The sequence below is a fragment of the Salmo salar genome, chromosome 01 (genome assembly GCF_965601325.2).
Source record: "Salmo salar chromosome 01, fSalSal1, whole genome shotgun sequence".
Taxonomy (NCBI): Eukaryota; Metazoa; Chordata; class Actinopteri; order Salmoniformes; family Salmonidae; genus Salmo; species Salmo salar.
This window is the reverse complement of record NC_138291.1, coordinates 138,295,391-138,317,481: the sequence shown is the minus strand read 5'-3', so window position 1 is coordinate 138,317,481 and position 22,091 is coordinate 138,295,391. Positions and strand designations below refer to the sequence as shown.

The 22,091-nt window shown below is 42.3% G+C and overlaps 1 protein-coding gene across 2 annotated transcripts in view; it reads right to left on the bottom strand.

Moving 5' to 3' along the window:
* The window catches only part of LOC106561104 (contactin-associated protein-like 4), a 210,218-nt gene extending 188,396 nt beyond the window's left edge, over positions 1-21,822 (bottom strand). For both annotated transcript variants that reach the window (XM_045688516.2, XM_045688526.2), the window contains exon 1: positions 21,546-21,822. In XM_045688516.2, coding sequence (XP_045544472.2) covers positions 21,546-21,630 — 85 coding nt within the window. In that variant the 5' untranslated portion in view covers positions 21,631-21,822. The remainder of the gene's footprint in view (positions 1-21,545) is intronic.
* Positions 21,823-22,091: the final 269 nt, after the last annotated feature.

The following is a 22,091-nucleotide window of genomic DNA, read 5'->3' as shown; positions in this document are numbered from 1 at the left end:
ATGAAGATGATGCATCACCTTCACAAGCAACAAATATAAATACAGTATGGATAAGAAACCATACCCTGGGCAAGGCACGGGACTGAACCCCACGACTCCAAGAGTTCAGTCATATTCACTGTATGTATTTTGGATATGTAAAACAATTCAGACCATGATGCATTCAGCAGACATATACCCTAATTAGGGCCAATAAAATGCTTGTTTGTGGAATGGAACTATGTCATGGAACACTAACAAATCAAACTAAACCGCAGTACTCTGTTTTTCCGTTCTATTCTGTACAACTTGGTTCCACTCTATTTTGACCCATGGGGCCTATAGTCTCAGTCTCCAGACAGATTGAAGAGCAGAACGGTAACTACACACCCAACCTAATGTGCTATCTCAGGGATATTCAACCTGGAGTCCGCTGACCCCTACTGCAGGGGGTCCGCGATTATTATTTTTATTTCTCTTAAAGTACATTTTTCCACAAATGTTTTTATAAATATCGCTAGCAACAACAGAAAATGAATTTGAATTACACTGACCAAAAATATAAACGCAACATGTAAAGTGCTTGTCCCATGCTTCATGAGCTGAAATAAAAAATCCCATACATTTTCCAAATACACAAAAAGCTTATTTTTTTCAACTTTTTTTAACATCCCTGTTAGTGAGCATTTATCCTTTGCCAAGATAATCCATCCACCTGAGAGGTGTGGCATACGAAGAAGTCAATTAACAGCATGATCATTACACAGGTGCACCTTGTGCTGGGAACAATAATAGGCCACTCTAAAATGTACAGTTCTGTCACACAACACAATGCCACAGATGTTTCAAGTTTTGAGGGAGGGTGAAATTGGTATGCTGACTGCAAGAATGTCCACCAGAGCTGTTGCCAGATAATTTTCTGTTCATTCCTCTACCTTAAGCCGCCTCCAACGTCGTTTTAGAGAATATGTTCAACAGGCCTCAAAACAGCAGACCACGTGTATGGCGTTGTGTGTGCAAGCAGTTCGCTTATGTCAAAGTTGTCAAACAGAGTGCCTTATGGTGGCGGTGAGGTTATGGTATGGGCAGGCATAAGCTACGGACAACAAACAATTGCCTTTTATCGATGTCAATTTGACTGCACAGAGATACCATGACGAGATCCTGAGGCCCGTTGTTGTGCCATTCATCCGTCGCCTTTATGGCCCCATCTCGCAAGGCTCTGTAGACAAATTCCTGGAAGCTGAAAGCCATGGAAGTTCTTCCATGGCCTGCATACTCGCCAGACGTGTCACCCATTGAGAATGTTTGGGATACTCTGGATCGACGTGTACGACAGTGTGTTCCAGGTCCCGTGAATATCCAGCAACTTCACATAGCCATTGAAGAGGAGTGGGACAACATTCCACAGGCCACAATTAACAGCTTCATCAACTCTATGCGAAGGACATGTGTCGCGTTGCATGAGGCAAATGGTGGTCACACCAGATACTTAGTGGTTTTCTGATCCACACCTCTACCTTTTTTTTAAAGGTATCTGTGACCAACATATGCACATCTGTATTCCCAGTCTTGTGAAATCCATAGATTAGGGCCTAATAAATGTATTTCAATTGATTGATTTTCTTATATGAACTGTAAGTTTATATTTTTGTTCAGTATACACACCAACAGTAGAAAGGAGGAGAATATCTTCTAATGATTTTATTTCTCAACTCCTAATATTGAGCAAATTACCCTAATTGGAGCTAAATACACTCACTGGAGTACTTGACATAGGCTTTGAAAAAGCACCCGTGAGTGCCAATCGCTGCAAGTGCCGCTGGCTGCTGTTAAGCTTTCTTGACTTGGACATACATTTCCCAACACATGGCTAACTATCATAACTCAAGGCGAGACCCAGATGCAGACACAGGAGGCAGATGGTTGGAGTCTTAGATGTTTATTAATCCAAAGGGGTAGGCAAGAGAATGGTCGTGGACAGGCAAAAGGTCAAAACCAGATCAGATTCCAGGAGGTACAGAGTGGCAGGCAGGCTCGAGGTCAAGGCAGGCAGAATGGTCAGGCAGGCGGATACAGAGTCCAGAAACAGGCAAGGGTCAAAACCAGGAGGACTAGAAAAAGGAGAAATAGCAAAAGCAGGAGAACGGAAAAGAACGCTGGTTGACTTGGACATACAAGACGAACTGTCACAGATAGACAGGAAATACAGGGATAAATACACTGGGGAAAACAAGCGATACCTGGAGGGGGTGGAGACAATAACAAGGACAGGTGAAACAGATCAGGGTGTGACAGCTAACCTTTGTTTATCCAGCTAAAGTTATTAACAAAAATGTGTTAGGAGTTACATTTCTAGCTAATAGGCTATGTTAGAGTTAACACTTCCTCTTCCAGTTATTAAATAGGGAGGTAAAAATTATGAAAAACTATCTACCAAATGTTGATTAATTCTCCTTGCCATTATCATTCACCTGGTGATAAGATGTCTTGTACTTAAAAAAAAAAAAAATACAGGGTCGCTGATTTACCTGGATGGGGGTCCCTGGGCAAAAAATGTTTGAAGACCCCTTTGTTAACTGAATGTAGTGACTTCTCAGGGGTGCTTCAGTAAATTAGCTTGTTCATCTGGCAGGGAATTAATTGGCCAGACAGAGAGAGGGAGAGCCAGATTATGCTTGTGGCCAGCTAGCACAATGTGGTTAGCTGTATTTGCATCTCAAATGGCACCCTATTCCCTATAGGCTCTAGTCAAAAGTAGTGCACTATATAGGGAAGAGAGTGCCATTCCGGACACATCCTATAACATGTGCACTGACTGCCACAGGAAGCAGAGCAGCTAGAAGCTTCTGTAGAGTGAAATACATGCATAACCAACCTCCACGGGGAAAGAAATGTCCCAAATAATAAAATGTACTTACTAGACCTTGTTTTTCATATTTCATATTGGCCCCAAAAGATACTCTGCACATCTACTGGTGCATCTACAAAATGCCGAAAGTTAATTTCTAACAAAATACGCCTGAATATGGAACCGATGGAGGAAGTTTGTGAATGACCTATGCTCTCCAAAGGGAAAAAGTTCACAAAAGTCAAGTCAATCAAAAACATGGATAATCAACTTTAGTCCCGTCTATGGCTTTTGAAGACGATTTGTGTGCCAGTCTTTTGAAGAAAAAAAAACTGAGTGACCAGTACCTTTCTTTGCAGCATGTGAGTGTGACCAGTGTGAAACGCTAGCTAGCTAGTTAGCGGTGTGCGCTAGTAGCGTTTAAATCGGTGACATTACTCACTCTGAGACCTTGAAGTACTGTAGTTGTTTCCCTTGCTTTGCAAAGACTGTGGCTTTTGTGGAGTGATAAGTAATGATGCTTATAGGGTGACTGTTGTCAATGTGTGCAGAGGGTCCCTGTTTCAAGCCCAGGTTGGGGCGAGGAGAGGGACAGAAGTAATACTGTTACATGAGCACAGGATGGCTCTGCAGAAATAGTGGTGAGTGAGCATTAAATAATGTACTAATGGGCCTGCAAACTGCCTTGTAGTGTGATCTGTGAACTGTCATTGACTGCTATTACACAAAAGCAAGATCTGGCTCTCCAGAGCAAAACTATCCAATCATTGAGAGGTTATGATAGTTGCAGCCTGTAATGGGGCATTATCAAGCCCCAATTCTCCAATCTGTAGTGGAACCCTGCTTTGTTTCAGAGGTCATTTGCTTTGCAGCAGTTACGCGCACAAGCACACGCACACGCACACAGGAGGATAGCTGCACTAGACTACAGAAGCATAATCAGAGTGTCTAACTGTGAGCAAGCAAACAGAGCTCTCTCTCTCTCTCTGATGTTGTTGTTACTGGCACTAATAGACAGGAATGTTCGCTAGCTCTCCTCTAACTTCTCATTTACTGCTGCTCAGTCAGATACCTCTCCCAGCAGTCTCTCTGTCTCCCTCTCTCTCTCTCTCCCCCCTCTCTCCCTTTCCTCTCTGGAAGCCATCAAATGGCAAGCTGAAGCTCTGCTACTGCGCTAACAAACTGTATGTGTGTGTGTGTGTGTATACTGACGCGCTAACAAACACAAAGAGAGAGGTGTTTGATCCTCATCGCTGTAGCCTTCAGAAAACACACCTGGCATCCTTGTGACACCTCCTAACTTCAGCTTCCACCAAAATTATCCAGTTAAACAATGCAGCAAGACAATAGTTAACAATAGCTGACAATAGCTATCCACATCCATGGATAAATCATGCTCAGCTCACCAAACAAACAATCTTCATCTTTGAAATTATATGAAAACAATAATTTGTACTTTACAATAACAGCATACTGTAGCACTAAGGTTGACCACAGCCAAGATAAATGTAATCAGAGAAGGCTACGATCAAAGGGAGGATGATTAAAAAACTCTTTATCCTGAATCTGTCAGTCTGCCAGTCTTAACTCTCTTTACAATACCACGCAGACACAGAGTTGAGACAAGCAGACAGCAGCTGCAAGGCTGTCACTCACGTGATTGGGTTCAAACACGTTTATTATTAGAGAACAGCCATACTAAGGAACATTCACTGACTGCAATACTTTGCCTTGCTATCATGCTCATGAAGATTACAGCAAAAATCCTTCAGGTAACTTCACTTATACTAATAGTCAGTAGCGGTGTGTGGGTAAAATCACTGGGGAAGCTAAGCCCTCCCCCCGTTAATACATAACCTGTTAATTCATATGCCTTGCAGCCGAGACAACAAGAATAAATTCAACTACACCTTTGTGTAAGGACTAAGGATTTGGCCCAGATGACACCCTTTTCCTTTTAGTGCCCTAGGTCCGGGTCAAAAGTAGTGCACTATTAAGAAAATAGGGTGCCATTCCAGCTGGGTCCTGCCCTCCCTTCACCTCTACTCCTCTGTGACGGACCTGGCTTGGACATGAAGAAGACATGAAGATACACCTGTCTTGTGATATGTAATCATTCTCCCACTACAGCGCTGAGGCTTATATTTTACATAAGCCTCCAATGTCCATCCTCAGCGCTGTGGTCTGGTGTGTGGGTGGACAGTGTACTTTCTCCAGAGTGAACATAAAAGAGTGACAGCTTTATAGCCACCTAGCCCTGGTCCCGGCGATAGGTATAGGTCTATTCCTCAGGACACACTATACCAGTGGTCACCAACCGGTCGATGCAAGGCATTCCTAGTCGATCACTAAACATTTCTGTGAAAAAAACAACGATAAAGCCTTGCATTCCTATTTATTTCTATTTGTTTTGTGCTGTTCAGCGGCCCTTGTGCCGGGAAGGAAAGTGCATTTCATGCTCTGAAGGTAGAACTCTGCCTACCCGGCAGGCCCCAGAGAGCAAATCAAGTGCACCTATAGGCCGAGTGCTAGTCAATCCGATAGCTCAGATCACCGTGTGTGCACAGTTTCCTCAAGCCGTTGACTGTAGAAAGAAACCTTGAATGCACAGCAAAGTTGATATTGTGAGATTTCAAAACTTTTTAAATCATGACAAGCGAGAGACTCAGCGAATACAGCAAAGAGATGCTGTTTTTATGAGTACGTTCATGTTTTTGTTGTTATTCAGCACTGTCAACACTTTTCAACACTTTTATACGCCATAAAATGCACCTTCTCCATACTTCCACTCACACTTCAATGACTGAGTAAAGCAGTGTTCCGATAAGCCTGCGTTGTTATTATTAGTGGCTTGTGTCTTTTTTAATATTGAGTGTTGTTTTTGTGTGGTTTGGGCCCAGACCGTCACAGTAGGTGTGAACAGAGCATATTGAGCATCTGATACATACCTCTTAGGTCACAGGTTGGGGATTGGGCGGGTGTAACGGTGGGGGTTGGGCCTGTTGCTCTGCTCACGTCCTGGGCATAATATTATGCTCACTTAGATGTGCCTCACAAGTAATACAACAAATGATCTATTACCAGTGTGATCATATACCATTTTTATATATATATAATTTCAAAATGGCCTGAGAAGAACAACACTGGCAGTGCAATTCAACCATACAGTTGAAGTCGGAAGTTTACATACACTAAGTTGACTGTGCCTTTAAACAGCTTGGAAAATTCCAGAAAATGATGTCATGGCTTTAGATGCTTCTGATAGGCTAATTGACATCATTCGAGTCAATTGGAGGTGTACCTGTGGATGTATTTCAAGTCCTACCTTTAAACTTAGTGCCTCTTTGCTTGACATCACGGGGAAATCAAATGAAATCAGCCAAGACCTCAGAAAAAAAATTGTAGATGTCCACAAGTCTGGTTCATCCTTGGGAGCAATTTCCAAACGTCTGAAGGTACCACGTTCATCTGTACAAACAGTAGTACGCAAGTAAGAACACCATGGGACCACGCAGCCATCATACCGCTCAGGATGGAGACGCGTTCTGTCTCCTAGAGATAAACGTACTTTGGTGCGAAAACTGCAAATCAATCCCAGAACAACAGCAAAGGACCTTGTGAAGATGCTGGAGGAAACAGGTACAAAAGTGTCTAAATCCACAGTAAAAACAAGTCCTATATCGACATAACCTGAAAGAAGACACTGCTCCAAAACCACCATAAAACAGCCAGACTACGGTTTGCAACTGCACGTGGGGACGAAGATCGTCATTTTTGGAGAAATGTCTTCTGGTCTGATGAAACAAAAATATAACTGTTTGGCCATAATGACCATCGTTATGTTTGGAGGAAAAAGGGGGAGGCTTGCAAGCCAAAGAACACCATCCCAACCGTGAAGCACGGGGGTGGCAGAATCATGTTGTGGGGGTGCTTTGCTGCAGGAGGGACTGGTGCACTTCACAAAATAGATGGCATCATGAGGCAGGAAAAAGATGTGGATATATTGAAGCAACATCTCAAGACATCAGTCAGGAAGTTAAAGATTGGTTCCAAATGGGTCTTCCAAATGAACAATGACCCCAAGCATACTTTCAAAGTTGTGGCAAAATGGCTTAAGGACAACAAAGTCAAGGTATTGGAGTGGCCATCACAAAGCCCTGACCTCAATCCTATAGAAAATGTGTGGGCCGAACTGAAAAGCGTGTGCGAGCATGGAGGCCTTAAAGACCTGACTCAGTTACACCAGCTCTGTCAGGAGGAATGGGCCACAATTCACCCAACTTATTGTGTGAAGCTTGTGGAAGGCTACCCAAAACGTTTGACCCAAGTTAAACAATTTAAAGGCAATGCTGCCAAATACTAATTGAGTAGGTAAACTTCCGACGCACTGGGAATGTGATGAAAGAAATAAAAGCTGAAATAAATCACTCTCTCTACTATTATCCTGACATTTCACATTCTTAAAATAAAGTGGTGATCTTAACTGACCTAAGACAGGGAATTTTTACTAGGATTAAATGTCAGGAATTGTGAAAAACTGAGTTGAAATGTATTTGGCTAAGGTGTATGTAAACTTCAGACTTCAACTGTAGTGTAGTGATAATGTATTGGGCCTATAGCCTACTGCACAAACCTCATTGCTACAGAACTGTTTCTAATTGGTAAATGTTGCATAGGCTTACGTTTTTTTAAGTCATGTTAAAAAAAGATCTGAGTGGTAGATCTCGGCTTGCATTTTGACTCACTAAACTATTAGCACTACTGCTTTAAAAAATATAATTTCTCCCCCGCGACTGTGACACCACAATCCTTCTACAGGGCTGGAGCACTGGGATAGCAACTAAACAAAACACAATGAGCAGACCTGCATGGATTCAAATACTATTTAAAATACTTCAAATACTTTAACTGTGCAATTTTTGAGCTCACTTCCTGCTACAATGGAATTTACATTTACATTTTAGTCATTTAGCAGATGCTCTTATCCAGAGCGACTTACAGTTGTGAATGCATACATTTCATACATTTTTTTTCCCGTACTGGTCTCCCGTGGCAACCGAACCCACAACCCTGGCGTTGCAAACACCATGCTCTACCAACTGAGCCACACGGGACCACAAAATCAATAGAAAAGATTGAAAACTGCAAACCCCGACCACTTGACACTCCAGGCAGGCTAAAGCAAATGCTCAGTAGTATTTGAAAGATTTCAAATAGTATTTGAACCCGGGTCTGGCACTGATGGGGTCTTTCAGCAGTGAAGCCTCGAGGGATAAATGACGACCATATACCATCACACAAAACAGTCAATGCATTACATATCCGCATGCACGTGTGTGCCCAGAATAATACTCCGCAGCAAGCTCCGTCTGGCCTCCTTCAGCCAACCCCTGTTCCTCATCGCCCCTGGTCCTATATTTCCCTGGATTTTGAAAAACTGGGCTTCCTCCGTCTAATGGCTACACCACTATCCTGACGGTTGTGGATAGGCTCTCTAAATCCGCCCATTTCATCCCTCTCCCCAAGTCACCCTCAGCCAAGAAGACGGCCCAGCTCATGGTGCAGCACGTCTTCCGAATCCATGGACTCCCTATTTGACATTGTCTCAGATGGTAGTCCTCAATTCTCATATATATTTTTACTATGTTCTACATTGTAGAATAATAGTAAAGAAAAAACTATTAAATAACACATTCGGAATCATGTAGTAACCAAAAAAGTGTTAAACAAGATTCTTCAAAGTAGCCACCCTTTGCCTTGATGACAGCTTTGCACACTCTTGGCATTCTCTCAACCAGCTTCATGAGGAATGCTTTTCCAACAGTCTTTGAAGGAGTTCCCACATATCCTGAGCATTTATTGACTGCTTTTCCTTCACTCAATTGGGTTGAGGTCGGGTGATTGTGGAGGCCAGGCCATCTGATGCAGCACTCCATCACTCTCAGAAAAACAAATGATAGGCCCACTAAGCGCAAACCAGATGGGATGGCGTATCACTGCAGAATGCTGTGGTAGCCATGCTGGTTAAGTGTGCCTTGAATTCTAAATAAATCACTGTCAGTGTCACCAGCAAAGCACCCACACACCATCACATCTCTTCCTCCATGCTTAACGTGGGAAAAACACATGTGGAGATCATCCGTTCACCTACTCTGCGTCTCACAAAGACATGGAGGTTGGAACCAAAAATCTAAAATTTGGACTCATCAAACCAGTGGGCAGATTTCCACCAGTCTATTGTCAATTGCTTGTGTTTCTAGGCCCAAGCAAGTCTCTTCTTATTATTGGTGTCCTTTAGTAGTTGTTTCTTTGCAGCAATTGGACCATGAAGGCCTGATTCACACGATCTCTTCTGACCAGTTGATGTTGAGATATGTCTGTTACTCTCTGAATAATTTTATTTGGGTTGCAATCTGAGGGGCAGTTAACTCTAATGAACTTATCCTCTTACCCTCTTATCCTCCTTTCCTGTGGTGGTCCTCATGAGAGCCAGTTTCATCATAGCGCTTGATGGTTTTTGCGACTGCACTTGAAGAAATGTTCAAACTTTTAGAAAATTTCCAAATTTACTGACCTTCATGTCTTAAATAAAGTAAAGCCAAATCGGTCTATCTTATGTATAACATCCCTACCTTGTCACAACACAACGGATTGAGTCAAACACATTAAGAAGGAAAGAAATTCCACAAATGTACTTTTAACAAGGCACATCTGTAAATTGAAATGCATTCCAGGTTACTACCTCATGAAGCTGGTTGAGAGAATGCCAAGAGTGTGCAAAGCTGTCATCAAGGCAAAGGGTGGCTACTTTGAAGAATCTCAAATATAAAATATATTTTGATTTGTTTAACACTTTCTTTGTTACTACATTATTCCATATGTGTTATTTCATAGTTTTGATGTCTTCACTATTATTCTACAATGTAGAAAATAGTAAAAATAAAGAAAAACCCTTGAATGAGTAGGTGTTCTATATATATATGTTTTAGTCAGTGGCAGCCTATATATATATATATATATATATATATATATATATATATATATATATATATATATATATATATATATATATATATATGTTTTAATGGTTGGAGGCACCCCCGCCTTGCACTAAGCCACTGCTTAGAACTAACTATAATATAAAACGGTATTGAAAATCATACCGTAAAATCATACTATTTTTCTAAATACCCTGGTATACGGTATAAGCAACATATTGCCCAAGCCTGAAACAGACACAGAGACTGCTACACTTCCAGAAGACCCATCGTACACATAATGGTTTACTCTGTACACTAGAATTAGTTAGTGCAGAACTCAGCAGCAGCATATAAATTCACACACATGTTGTAAATAAATCTCTTATTTTAACCATACTAATTAGGATTTTGTCATAACATAAATTAAGTGAAATATGACTCTGATAGTCAGTGGCAGCCTGTACTCCATTAAACAGTTAGATGTGTCCCAAATAGCACCCCATTCCCTTTATAGATCACTTTATAGATCACTAGCTTGTAGAGCACTGAAGAGAAGAGAAGAGAAGAGAAGAGAAGAGAAGAGAAGAGAAGAGAAGAGAAGAGAAGAGAAGAGAAGAGAAGAGAAGAGAACAGAGCTGGAAGAAGAGGGTTCCTTTTTTAAAGTTTTGACCCAGATTTGGCACTGGGTCAGCCTTTCTGCCTGGCATTCCCAAGGGAACCACTGGGGAGTGAAATAGGGGTACAAGCTCAGAATGTGTCAGTGAAGGGCTGGGAGCTGGAGGGTGACCACCAGGCAAGGCAAGATGCGCTGACCGATTCTCAGAGTGCAAATTAACTATATTTATTTAATGGAACCAACAACCAAAAAATGATGGGCCTTATAGTAAAGACATGCAATTAACCGGTAAAAAAATGCATTACCTTTTAATTTGGTATGAACACTGTCAGTCATGACGTTTTCATCTTATTGTCAAACAAATCACTTAAAAAAAATTGAATTAGCATGTTCGTACACTCCAAAATAAATCCATCATCCAGACAGTGCACTTTGCACTCACACCATTTGATGAATGGAAAGAGAAATCTGTTACAAAACACCAAAAAGTGTAATGACATTTGGCAGTTATCATTGGGTCTGCACTCTTGTAGCCTGAATTAATTGATGCGTCTTGCTGACAAAAGGACCTTTTTTGTAGAAAGAAAAGTCCAGACACCTGAAAAGGAGCTGAAATATGGGACTGTCCGGGGATGACAAGTGCAGACACATGACACAGAGGTGGGTAGTTTTCATTTCATTTGGAATAAGCTTTTATTTTCAAATGTACCACTGTAGCAGTACGAATTGCATTTTAAACAAACAGGGTAAATAATAACATTATTTAGAGATCCCCCAACCTAACTTCGATTTTTGTTGCATTTAGGGGAGCTCATCTCTCATTCAGGGGGGTTTAGCCCCCCCTGGCCTCCCTGTAATTCACACTCTGCCGATTCTCCTTCTTCTCTGCCCTTTCCACTACAACTGCTCAATGGGAAAGGAACAGTGCCGCTACTTTGGACCCGAAACGTGTTGGTTTTAACAAAAACACATTTTTATCAACTTCAAATGGCATTGCATTTGCAACGCCAGGATAGTAGGTTTGATTCCTGAGACCACCTGTGCGTAAAATGTTTGCACGCATGACTGCTTGATCTGAAAACGTAGTCAGAGGCGCCATAAGGGTTGTGTGCGCAGAAGACAAATTGAGCTCTGTACCGCATCGCCGTGCGCCTCACAAATTTTGTAACAATGCGGAGGGCTCCGTATAGCTCCGCATTGACATGGGAGGTCCTGTATAAACACAAACACACTTCCTTGACAAATTCCTTCACAACAGCTCTGCTCAACAGCTCTGCTCAACAGCTCTGCTCAACAGAACTGCACTGCTCAGCGAAGAGCAAGAAGTATGAATGCCCTGACTTCTGCAGAGGCCGTATAACCGTAAATGCTGCATGGTCAATGCAGATGTTGGATTGACTATGCAGCGCCTTTAAGTCGCTTTGCTTTGGATCAAAGCACCTGCTAAATGACATATATTATATTATGAAATTCAACAACTCTTCCAAAAGTGGAACTTCATAAAATGCTTATTTTATGTTAAAAACAATTCTTTTAACAATAAAGAAGCATTTCTATTATCTTCCATTGTCCTCCTAGAGTTGCAAAATTGTCTTTCCACTACACCTCCTCAGACGTCAAACTCTGTTCTCTACATAAGGCTCCTGACTGTAGCCTTTAATACGAATGACTAAAGTAAATAATTGAAAGAGAACGGCTCTCCAGTTGGGCTGGTCTGTGACTTACTGACACGTTTCCCGGTCAGAGGAATAAGGCAACTTCGCAGAGAGTTACACACATTAAGAAACTTTATTTCCAGAGGACATATGAGAATGGATGTGGTTATGTATAAACAGACATGAATGCAATGAATAGGCTGTACACAATATGATAGCACAATGAGAGCAATAATGGTATTGACAAATGAAGGACTGTATAAAACTATAGCATAAGCAAGGACTGTATAACACAAAGCACAACTACTATGACCAACTAATAATACTTACAACAGTAAACAATAGACACACAAGTTACAATAGTTACACCAACTCACTTCTGTCCACGCACTCCATCACACATGTCCACTTGGAGAGAAACTGAGGAGGCTGTTTGACCTGAGCAGGTAAGAGTACTGTCAGTTGTCCGGTTCCCAACAACCATCTGACCCTAGCAACCTATCAGTGGCCAGGTCACAGTGACCCCTAGCAACCTATCAGTGGCCAGGTCACAGAGGTCACTGGGAGTTTGGGAACACAATTTCTGATCCCTCAGTCTCTCTGCCAATGTCAGGGAATGTGTGGAGTGAGGTGTGAGATGTGATAACAGTGGAACAGCACCATTGGCAGTGGGAATTATCTACAATAATGAATAGAAATGACAGAACAGATACTGTATTGGGAACTTATCTGTCAATCTGATCATTACTTTGATGATTCCATGTCTTTCTGCCAGGCGACTTGGACATGACATTTAAGGTCAATGCTTTAATCATTGCAAACAACAGCAGGCAACAAGAACAATATCAGCTATGGAACAACAACCCTGTTGTTGTTGAACACAAGATGATTGAAAGATTTTTCTGGTCACAGGTTCATTATAGTTACAGTGGGACGCTTTCACAAATGACATCACCTAGCTCAACTGCATATACAGGAGTGTAGTACTGATAGCTGCTGGGTGAACGGTAGGTGAATGATAGCAAATGGCTGAATGGTAGGTAGCACACCCGTGCCTTTTCCCTGTCTCAGAGTCCCAATCCCAAATAGCACCCTATTCCTGTGGGCCCAGTTAAAAAATAGTGCACTAAATAGGGAATAGGGTGCCATTTAGAAAGCATACCCTGTCAAATGTCACAGCTGTAACATACATAAGTGAAAATGGAAAATAAGACCAAGCAAATCAGGTGTTGAATGATGACTGTATGAATGTGAAACAAATCCAGCCTAATCTGTAGAAGCAAGGTTGAATATTCTAGTTATGACAGCAAAGTAGAACTGAAGCTAACATAAGCTGAGAGCACAGTCGGACACACTATGAACAGTGCCACCATGACAGATATTTGGTCCAGTACCAACTCATCTACGATGATGAGGGCTGTGTGATGAATGTGTCCATTTTGAGGGTTCCAGTTTTTTGAAGAATTTTGCCTTGAGCTAATACAGAATTGCATGGGTCAGAATCAAAGATGGACTGCCGTTTTATGTCAATTTCCTTGCTTAAACACTGCTCTCTCCGTTAATAATCTGGATTCATGACTGCTAGAGCCAGCCTCAAGTTCACACAGTAAAAAAGACCAGCGCTACCCGCCGCTACCATTGTGCAACCTTGACTTCATAAGACCCAATTCATGCCTCGACTTCTCCAACACACATTTTCATAAATTACAGTAAAGAAGAAAAATGAGCCCGATTTATTCTCTCCTCGCTATCCACTTTCCCCTTCCGTCATTCAGTCTCTATAAGACGCCACCTCTCTCATGAATCATAATGGACAATGGGCTTTGCAGGGAAATACGTACGTCACACAGACATTTGCACCAAATTGTTTTTATTCACTGCTTTATGTTCTTCACAATACAAACAACCAGCTCATTGAAAAGTTAAACAATTCCGATGAGGCAGGGAACTGTGTGCTGCATTTGAAGCAATGAAGCACCCGGTTGGTCGGTTTACTGGCCAAATATACATAATTTCCAGTCCAGGCATATTTATTTACCTGATTAATAACCCCTGTCTGTGGGAAATAGTCGAGGTAGAGTGGATGAGGAGGGTGTCATTGCCTGAAGTCTAAGGCTGTGTCGCAAATGGCACCCTATTCCCTACATAGTGCACTACTTTTGACTAGAGCCCTATGGACCCTGGTAAAAAGTAATGCAATATAGGGAATAGGGTAGCATTTGGGATGCTAACAGTCTAAATTAGAGGAATAAAAAGTTTCCCTGCAGCCTCAATCACAAGCCAAACTCTCTGCTTGTTCCTAAACACCTTGGGGACACATTCAGCTGACTCACAGCCAAAGTGGGCATCTCTGTCGATGGTTTGCTCCTGCCCTCGATGGTCCACTGTAATTCATTATGTTGCCTGTATAGTCTGACTAAAAAGCCTACCGACATCACAAATATGAAGCTTAATAAAGACCCTGGAGCGACATGAGTCTGGCAAGTGAGTTGGTGTAATCTGCCATTAGGCCGTGATTAGAAGGAGTGCTCCACTGACTCCAGATCCGAGGGGGGGGGGGGGGTGGGGGGGGGGGGACTCTGTATAAATTTTTTCCCCCATCACTACTACTTTCCCACAACCTATGTGACAAACTGTTCCACTGCCAGCAAACATGACAACTCCATAGCTGGCTGGATAATGGTGCTGTCCTTTTAGCACAGCAGAGTGACTAGCACATTCTCCTTCAACTCTCCTTTACATCTGTCCATGAACAAATTATGGTGCTCATATGAGTTTTGTGTTAACGAGAGTTGAGAGATGCAGGATTATCAACTCTCAATCACTTTCTGTCTGTTTACTGTGAGCTGTTAAAGAGATTAGGAGATATTGTCCTCTCTCTCTCTCCCTACCTCCTTCTCTGTCCCTCCCACCCTGTCTCTTTCTTTCTCTCCGTCTCTCTCTCCCCATCTCTCTCTTTCTTTATCTCTGTCTCTCTGTCTCTCACACATACACACACAGATGGTAAACTACTGTACTGTACCACCACTGCTAATAGAGAAATGCTTCTACAAGAGGCTCTTTACATGGTTTATGCAGAGTAGCCTACTTCTCAACTCATTATTTTGATGATATAAACTTGTCTCATGTTTACTGTATTATATATTGGGTCATATCAAAAAAACTTGAGTTGTGCATCAACTTCATTAATTATTCATCCCATATGGAATAGAAGTGATTCACATAGCTGTGTTTTAGGCTCTTAATTGTAAAGGACGCTGGGTACATGCATGAAAAAAATGACCAGTGAAAATGGGTCACTCGAACGAGTGAACTATAAACAGTGGGTCTCCAGCTGAGAACTACTGAGGTTCTACCCCCTGGCTACAGCGGCTACAGCCCTGCTTCTGTAGTGTTCTCTCTCGTCTTGGGGTTTCTATCAAAACACTGCAGAGCTCTGATTAAGCCTGATGCTCTCATAGACCCTCCACAGATACGAGGGTAGCCTCGGAATAATTCAGGGATACTCTAGTCCTTATACAATACACAGTACACTGTGCAGTACCCCCCATCTTCCCTATAAACAGCATAACCAGCCAGGGAGACCTTCACCTGATAGTGAAGGTCGAGTGCAGATGCTCTCATGAAATAGCCTCCGAATATTTTGAGATACGCATTTTCTACAACATACGGTATAATATGGACAACCTCACAAACCGCATATGGTAGACCTTAATCTGACAGTGGAGGGCGAGGGCAGACGCTCTCATGAAATAACCTCAGAATATATTAGGGATATGCATCCTTACACAACAGGCAGTACACTATACAGACCCTCTGATGAAACGAACAGCTACTCATGCAATATGTGTATGTGATCGCTACGAGAATTTAACCCAAAACATTTGCATTGCTAGCAACCCACTCTTACCAACTGAGCCACACAGGGTCTTAAATTCACAGTGGAGGGCCGGCCCTCTCATGAAAACTACAGACTACTGAACGGACTACTCAGCCATATGCAGGCAGTGTATGATGAGTCAGCAAGTTGTTTGATGATACATCCTGTCAATATGCATCAAAGTCCTGGGCTACGTCCCAAATGGCACTCTATTCCCTACATAGTGCACTACTTTTGACCGGAGCCCAATGGGCCCTGGTCAAAAGCAGTGCACTACAAGGTGCCCTTGTGACACAAATGTCTTCTCCATCTGCAGATGGCCATGGACTGAAGCAGCCAGGTGATACCTTTAGAATACAGCTGACAAGATACAGTTGAAGTCGGAAGTTTACATACAGTGAGGGAAAAAAGTATTTGATCCCCTGCTGATTTTGTACGTTTGCCCACTGACAAAGAAATGATCAGTCTATAATTTTAATTATAGGTTTATTTGAACAGTGAGAGACAGAATAACAACAAAAAAATCCAGAAAAACGCATGTCAAAAATCTTATAAATTGATTTGCATTTTAATAAGGGAAATAAGTATTTGACCCCTCTGCAAAACATGACTTAGTACTTGGTGGCAAAACCCTTGTTGGCAATCGAAGAGGTCAGACATTTCTTGTAGTTGGCCACCAGGTTTACACACATCTCAGGAGGGATTTTGTCCCACTCCTCTTTGCAGATCTTCTCCAAGTCATTAAGGTTTCGGGGCTCACGTTTGACAACTCAAACATTCAGCTCCCTCCACAGATTTTCTATGGGATTAAGGCCTGGAGACTGGCTAGGCCACTCCAGGACCTTAATGTGCTTCATCTTGAGCCACTCCTTTGTTGCCTTGGCCATGTGTTTTGGGTCATTTTCATGCTGGAATACCCATCCACGACCCATTTTCAATGCCCTGGCTGAGGGAAGGAGGTTCTCACCCAAGATTTGATGGTACATGGCCCCGTCCATCGTCCCTTTGATGCGGTGAAGTTGTCCTGTCCCCTTAGCAGAAGAACACCCCCAAAGCATAATGTTTCCACCTTCATGTTTGACGGTGGGGATGGTGTTCTTGGGGTCATAGGCAGCATTCCTCCTCCTCCAAACACGACGAGTTGAGTTGATGCCAAAGAGCTCCATTTTGGTCTCATCTGACCACAACCCTCTCACCCAGTTGCCCTCTCAACCATTCAGATGTTCATTGGGAAACTTCAGATGGGCATGTATATGTGCTTCCTTGAGCAGGGGGACCTTGCAGGCGTTGCAGGATTTCAGTCCTTCACGGAGTAGTGTGTTACCAATTGTTTTCTTGGCGATTATGGTTCCAGATGTCTTGAGATCATTGACAAGATCCTCCCGTGTAGTTCTGGGCTGATTCCTCACTGTTCTCATGATCATTGCAACTCCACGAGATGAGATCTTGCATGGAGCCCCAGGCCGAGGGAGATTGACAGTTATTTTGTGTTTCCTCCATTTGCAAATAATCGCACCAACTGTTGTCACCTTCTCACCAAGCTGCTTGGCGATGGTCTTGTAGCCCATTCCAGCCTTGTGTAGGTCTACAATCTTGTTCCTAACATCCTCGGAGAGCTCTTTGGTCTAGGCCATGGTGGAGAGTTTGGAATCTGATTGATTGATTGCTTCTGTGGACAGGTGTCTTTTATACAGGTAACAAGCTGAGATTAGGAGCACTCCCTTTAAAAATGTGCTCCTAATCTCAGCTCGTTACCTGTATAAAAGACACCTGGGAGCCAGAAATCTTTCTGATTGAGAGGTCAAATACTTATTTCCCTCATTAAAATGCAAATCAATGTATAACATTTTTGACATGTGTTTTTCTGGACATTTTTGTTGTTATTCTGTCTCTCACTGTTCAAATAAACCTACAATTAAAATTATAGACTGATCATTTCTTTGTCAATGGGCAAACGTACAAAATCAGCAGGGGATCAAATACTTTTTCCCTCACTGTACACCTTTGCCAAATACATTTCAACTCAGTTTCACAATTCCTGACATTTAATACGAGTAAAAATTCCCTGTCTTAGGTCAGTTAGGATCACCACTTTATTTTAAGAATGTGAAATGTCAGAATAATAGTACAGAGAATGATATATTTCAGCTTTTATTTCTTTCATCATATTCTCAGTGGTTCAGAAGTTTACATACACTCAATTAGTATTTGGTAGCATTGCCTTTAAATTGTTTAACTTGGGTCAAACGTTTCGGGTAGCCTTCCACAAGCTTCCCACAATAAGTTGGGTGAATTTTGGCCCATTCCTCCTGACAGAGCTGGTGTAACTGAGTCAGGTTTGTAGGCCTCCTTGCTCGCACACGCTTTTTCAGTTCTGCCCACAAATTTTCTACGGGATTGAGGTCATGGCTTTGTGATGGCCACTCCAATACCTTGATTTTGTTGTCCTTAAGCCATTTTGCCAAAACTTTGGAAGTATGCTTGGGGTCATTGTTCATTTGGAAGACCCATTTGCGACCAAGCTTTAACTTCCTGACTGATGTCTTGAGATGTTGCTTCAATATAGCCACATCATTTTCCTTCCTCATGACGCCATCTATTTTGTGAAGTGCACCAGTCCCTCCTGCAGCAAAGCACCCCCACAACATGATGCTGCCACCGCCATGCTTCAAGGTTGGGATGGTGTTCTTCGGCTTGCAGGCCTCCCCCTTTTTCTTCCAAACATAACGACGGTCACTGTGGCGGTCACTGTATTTTTGTTTCATCAGACCAGAGGACATTTCTCCAAAAAGTATGGTCTTTGTCCCCATGTGCATTTGCTAACCGTAGTCTGGCTTTTTTATGGCAGTTTTGGAGCAGTGGCTTCTTCCTTGCTGAGCGGCCATTCAGGTTATGTCGATATAGGACTTGTTTTACTGTGGATATAGATACTTTTGTGCCTGTTTCCACCAGCATCTTCACAAGGTCCTTTGCTGTTGTTCTGGGATTGATTTGCAGTTTTCGCACCAAAGTACATTCATCTCTAGGAGACAGAACGTCTCCTTCCTGAGCTGTATGACAGCTGCGCGGTCCCATGGTGTTTATACTTGCGTACTATTGCTTGTACAGATGAACGTGGTACCTTCAGGCATTTGGAAATTGCTCCCAAGGATGAACCAAATTTGTGGAGGTCTACAATTTTCTTTCTGAGGTCTTGGCTGATTTCTTTTGATTTTCCCATGATGTCAAGCAAAGAGGCACTGAGTTGGAAGGTAGGCCTTGAAATACATCCACAGGTACACCTCCAATTGACTCAAATGATGTCAATTAGCCTATCAGAAGCTTCTAAAGCCATGACATCATTTTCTGGAATTTTACAAGCTGTTTAAAGGCACAGTCAACTTAGCGTATGTAAAGTTCTGACCCACTGGATTTGTGATACAGTGAATTATAAGTGAAATAATTTGTCTGTAAACAATTGTTGGAAAAATTACTTGTGTCAAGCACAAAGTAGATGTCCTAACCGACTTGCCAAAACTATAGTTTGTTAACAAGAAATTTGTGGAGTGGTTGAAAAACAAGTTTTAATGACTCCAATCTAAGTGTAGGTAAACTTCCGACAACTGTAAGCCAAGCATGAGGTGAAATGAGGACAGATAGTTGAGTAATTAGCATCAACATATGCACTTGTCAGGCAGAACAAAGTTGCATATCACTATAAAGTGTATTTCCGTTAAATTAGAATGTCACTAATATTGACGTTTTGTAAATGTGCCGATTTGTATATAATACATACTGACATGTAAGCATAAAAAAACGCAGTTATGTAATTTATGTTTGACCCCTACATGATAACATCTCTCCCACCAGTGGAATTGTTGGAATTGTAGTTTTTATGTTAGATGTGATATGATGGGTGGAGTTGTTGCTTTACAAAGATATGGAATATATATTATATGTGTGTGTGTGTCTGTGTAATGTGCTTGGCTGGATATGGAGAATCAGGCAGTGTCTGTGAAACAGCAGCAGACTCTGTGTCCCCAACGGCACCCTATTTCCTACATACTGCACTACTTTTGACCAGAAGTAGCGCACTATATAGGGAATAGGGTGCCATTTTGGGACATAGAGGGCACTGAGTAGCAGAGCAGTGCAGGCAGTGAAGTGGAGGGCCAGGGGCTTGCAAAGCTTACAACCATCTGCTCCAATTACAATACAGATGCATCTCATTACAGTTCCAACCACCAAACCTCTCTCTCTCTCTCTCATACACACACATGTGTGCACGGAAACACACACACACAGACACAAACACACACACACACACAGGCTCTCTCACACACACACACACACACACACACACACACACACACACACACACACACACACAAATGTTTTCGTATCTTCCATTGTCTCTGAAATTCTGTTTTCTTGACATCTGTAGTTGCCTACATCCTGTAATGCATTTTGATTGATGCAATGAACATGTCTCCCTCACTTAATCTCGTGTATATATACACACACACACACACACACACACACACACACACACACACACACACACACACATTTCGTGGATCATGCCCTTAAAACCAAAACACTGGTTTCAGTGAAGTCATCCACCTTTGATGGGAATCAGCAGGAATCACATTGTACTGTGCGCTGCACTGATGTCCAGAGAGGGTTAGTTTCCGCACCAGCTTACTAGACCAGTTTGTTCTTATTCACACACACACCATTCCGTGGAACCCCGTTCAAAAGAGCTTCTTCAGTGCATTTTACGCAGTATGTGGAAAATCCAGCCTATAAAGTGGTCGAAAATAATACATACATTTTCCCATCTGGATGTTGGTTAACTCAACCTATAGGCTATTATGTGCATTTGCCATGTTTGTGAAATTAGTCTTTATTGAATGGTATATCTTGAACTGTCTAATTGTAGCATACCCATTGTTTACACTGGCGTATTTGTTGTAGCAAGTACAATTTGCGGGACTAAGCACTGATACCAAGACCATTCCACTTAACCACAGGGATATAATAATAACAACAGCTGCTACATTGTAGTACACTGCTCTGCCCTGCACTGCAAACTCTGATAGCTCAATCCATGTTTCGCTTTGACACACTGGATGTGCTTGCTGCGCATTTCTGTCAAGTGAAAGCATCATCATCAACGGCCGGTATCCTACACACATGGCTAAGGGGAAAGCTCAGTTTAATCAATGACAGGGTGGGCAATAAAGGATTCTGGAAAACATATTTAAGCACTCAGCAAAAGAGGTTTAACACATTATCTACAGAGGATTGTGGGTGTCCAAACGAATAAATAGCAATAATGTCACTGCTGACAGTAGCAATCTGTCAAAAAAAGTAGTCTAGGCGAATATCCCTCGTCAAGGTAGACATAATTAAAGTAAAACATAAGCCACTATATTAAATCACCCAGACTACATACAAGCAAAGTAGGCTACACAAAGCTGAGAAAAAACTTGTTGTCTTTAAAATATCAATACTTGCAAATTCCAAGCCATCCCTCTCCATTCACTCAAGCAGCAGGTCCGCAACGGTGTGTGCGTGTGTGGAGAAAACACACGGTGCTCACCTTTTCCAATTGCCCCATATGAACAGCAGAAAAGGACTGCTAGCTGTAAAAGCATTCCAGTGTGTCTTCTGGACTCCAAATCCATGTTCGAAACGAAAGGATGCTACTGGAGGACAGAGCCCTGTCCTGTCCTCTAGATCCGTCAATTAATCGCGCGCCTGTGCGTCTGCTCTGTCCTGTGCAGTGCTCTGCTGCTCAAGCCATCCAACTGCTGCCGAGTCCGACTCGAGGAGGAACAGTTGAATGCATTCTTTGTGGAGTGCTCAGAGAGAGTGTGAGAGCAGGCTAAGACACACCTCTACAGCCCCAGCCTCCGTTGGCGTTAAGTCAGCAGCTTTTAAAGTGTCCACTAAGCAATGCCTTCAAGACCAAAAATTCCTAGGCTGCGTCTCAGTTATAGGTATGGTGACATCATTTAGCCCAACATTTAGTCTGAACTACTGTATGAGTTTATATTTTAATGAAAGGTATGCGGTGGCTGTGAGGATGCATGGATGATGGTTTTTGTATACATTGCCATGGAAGAACTGGATATGTTCAGCTTCC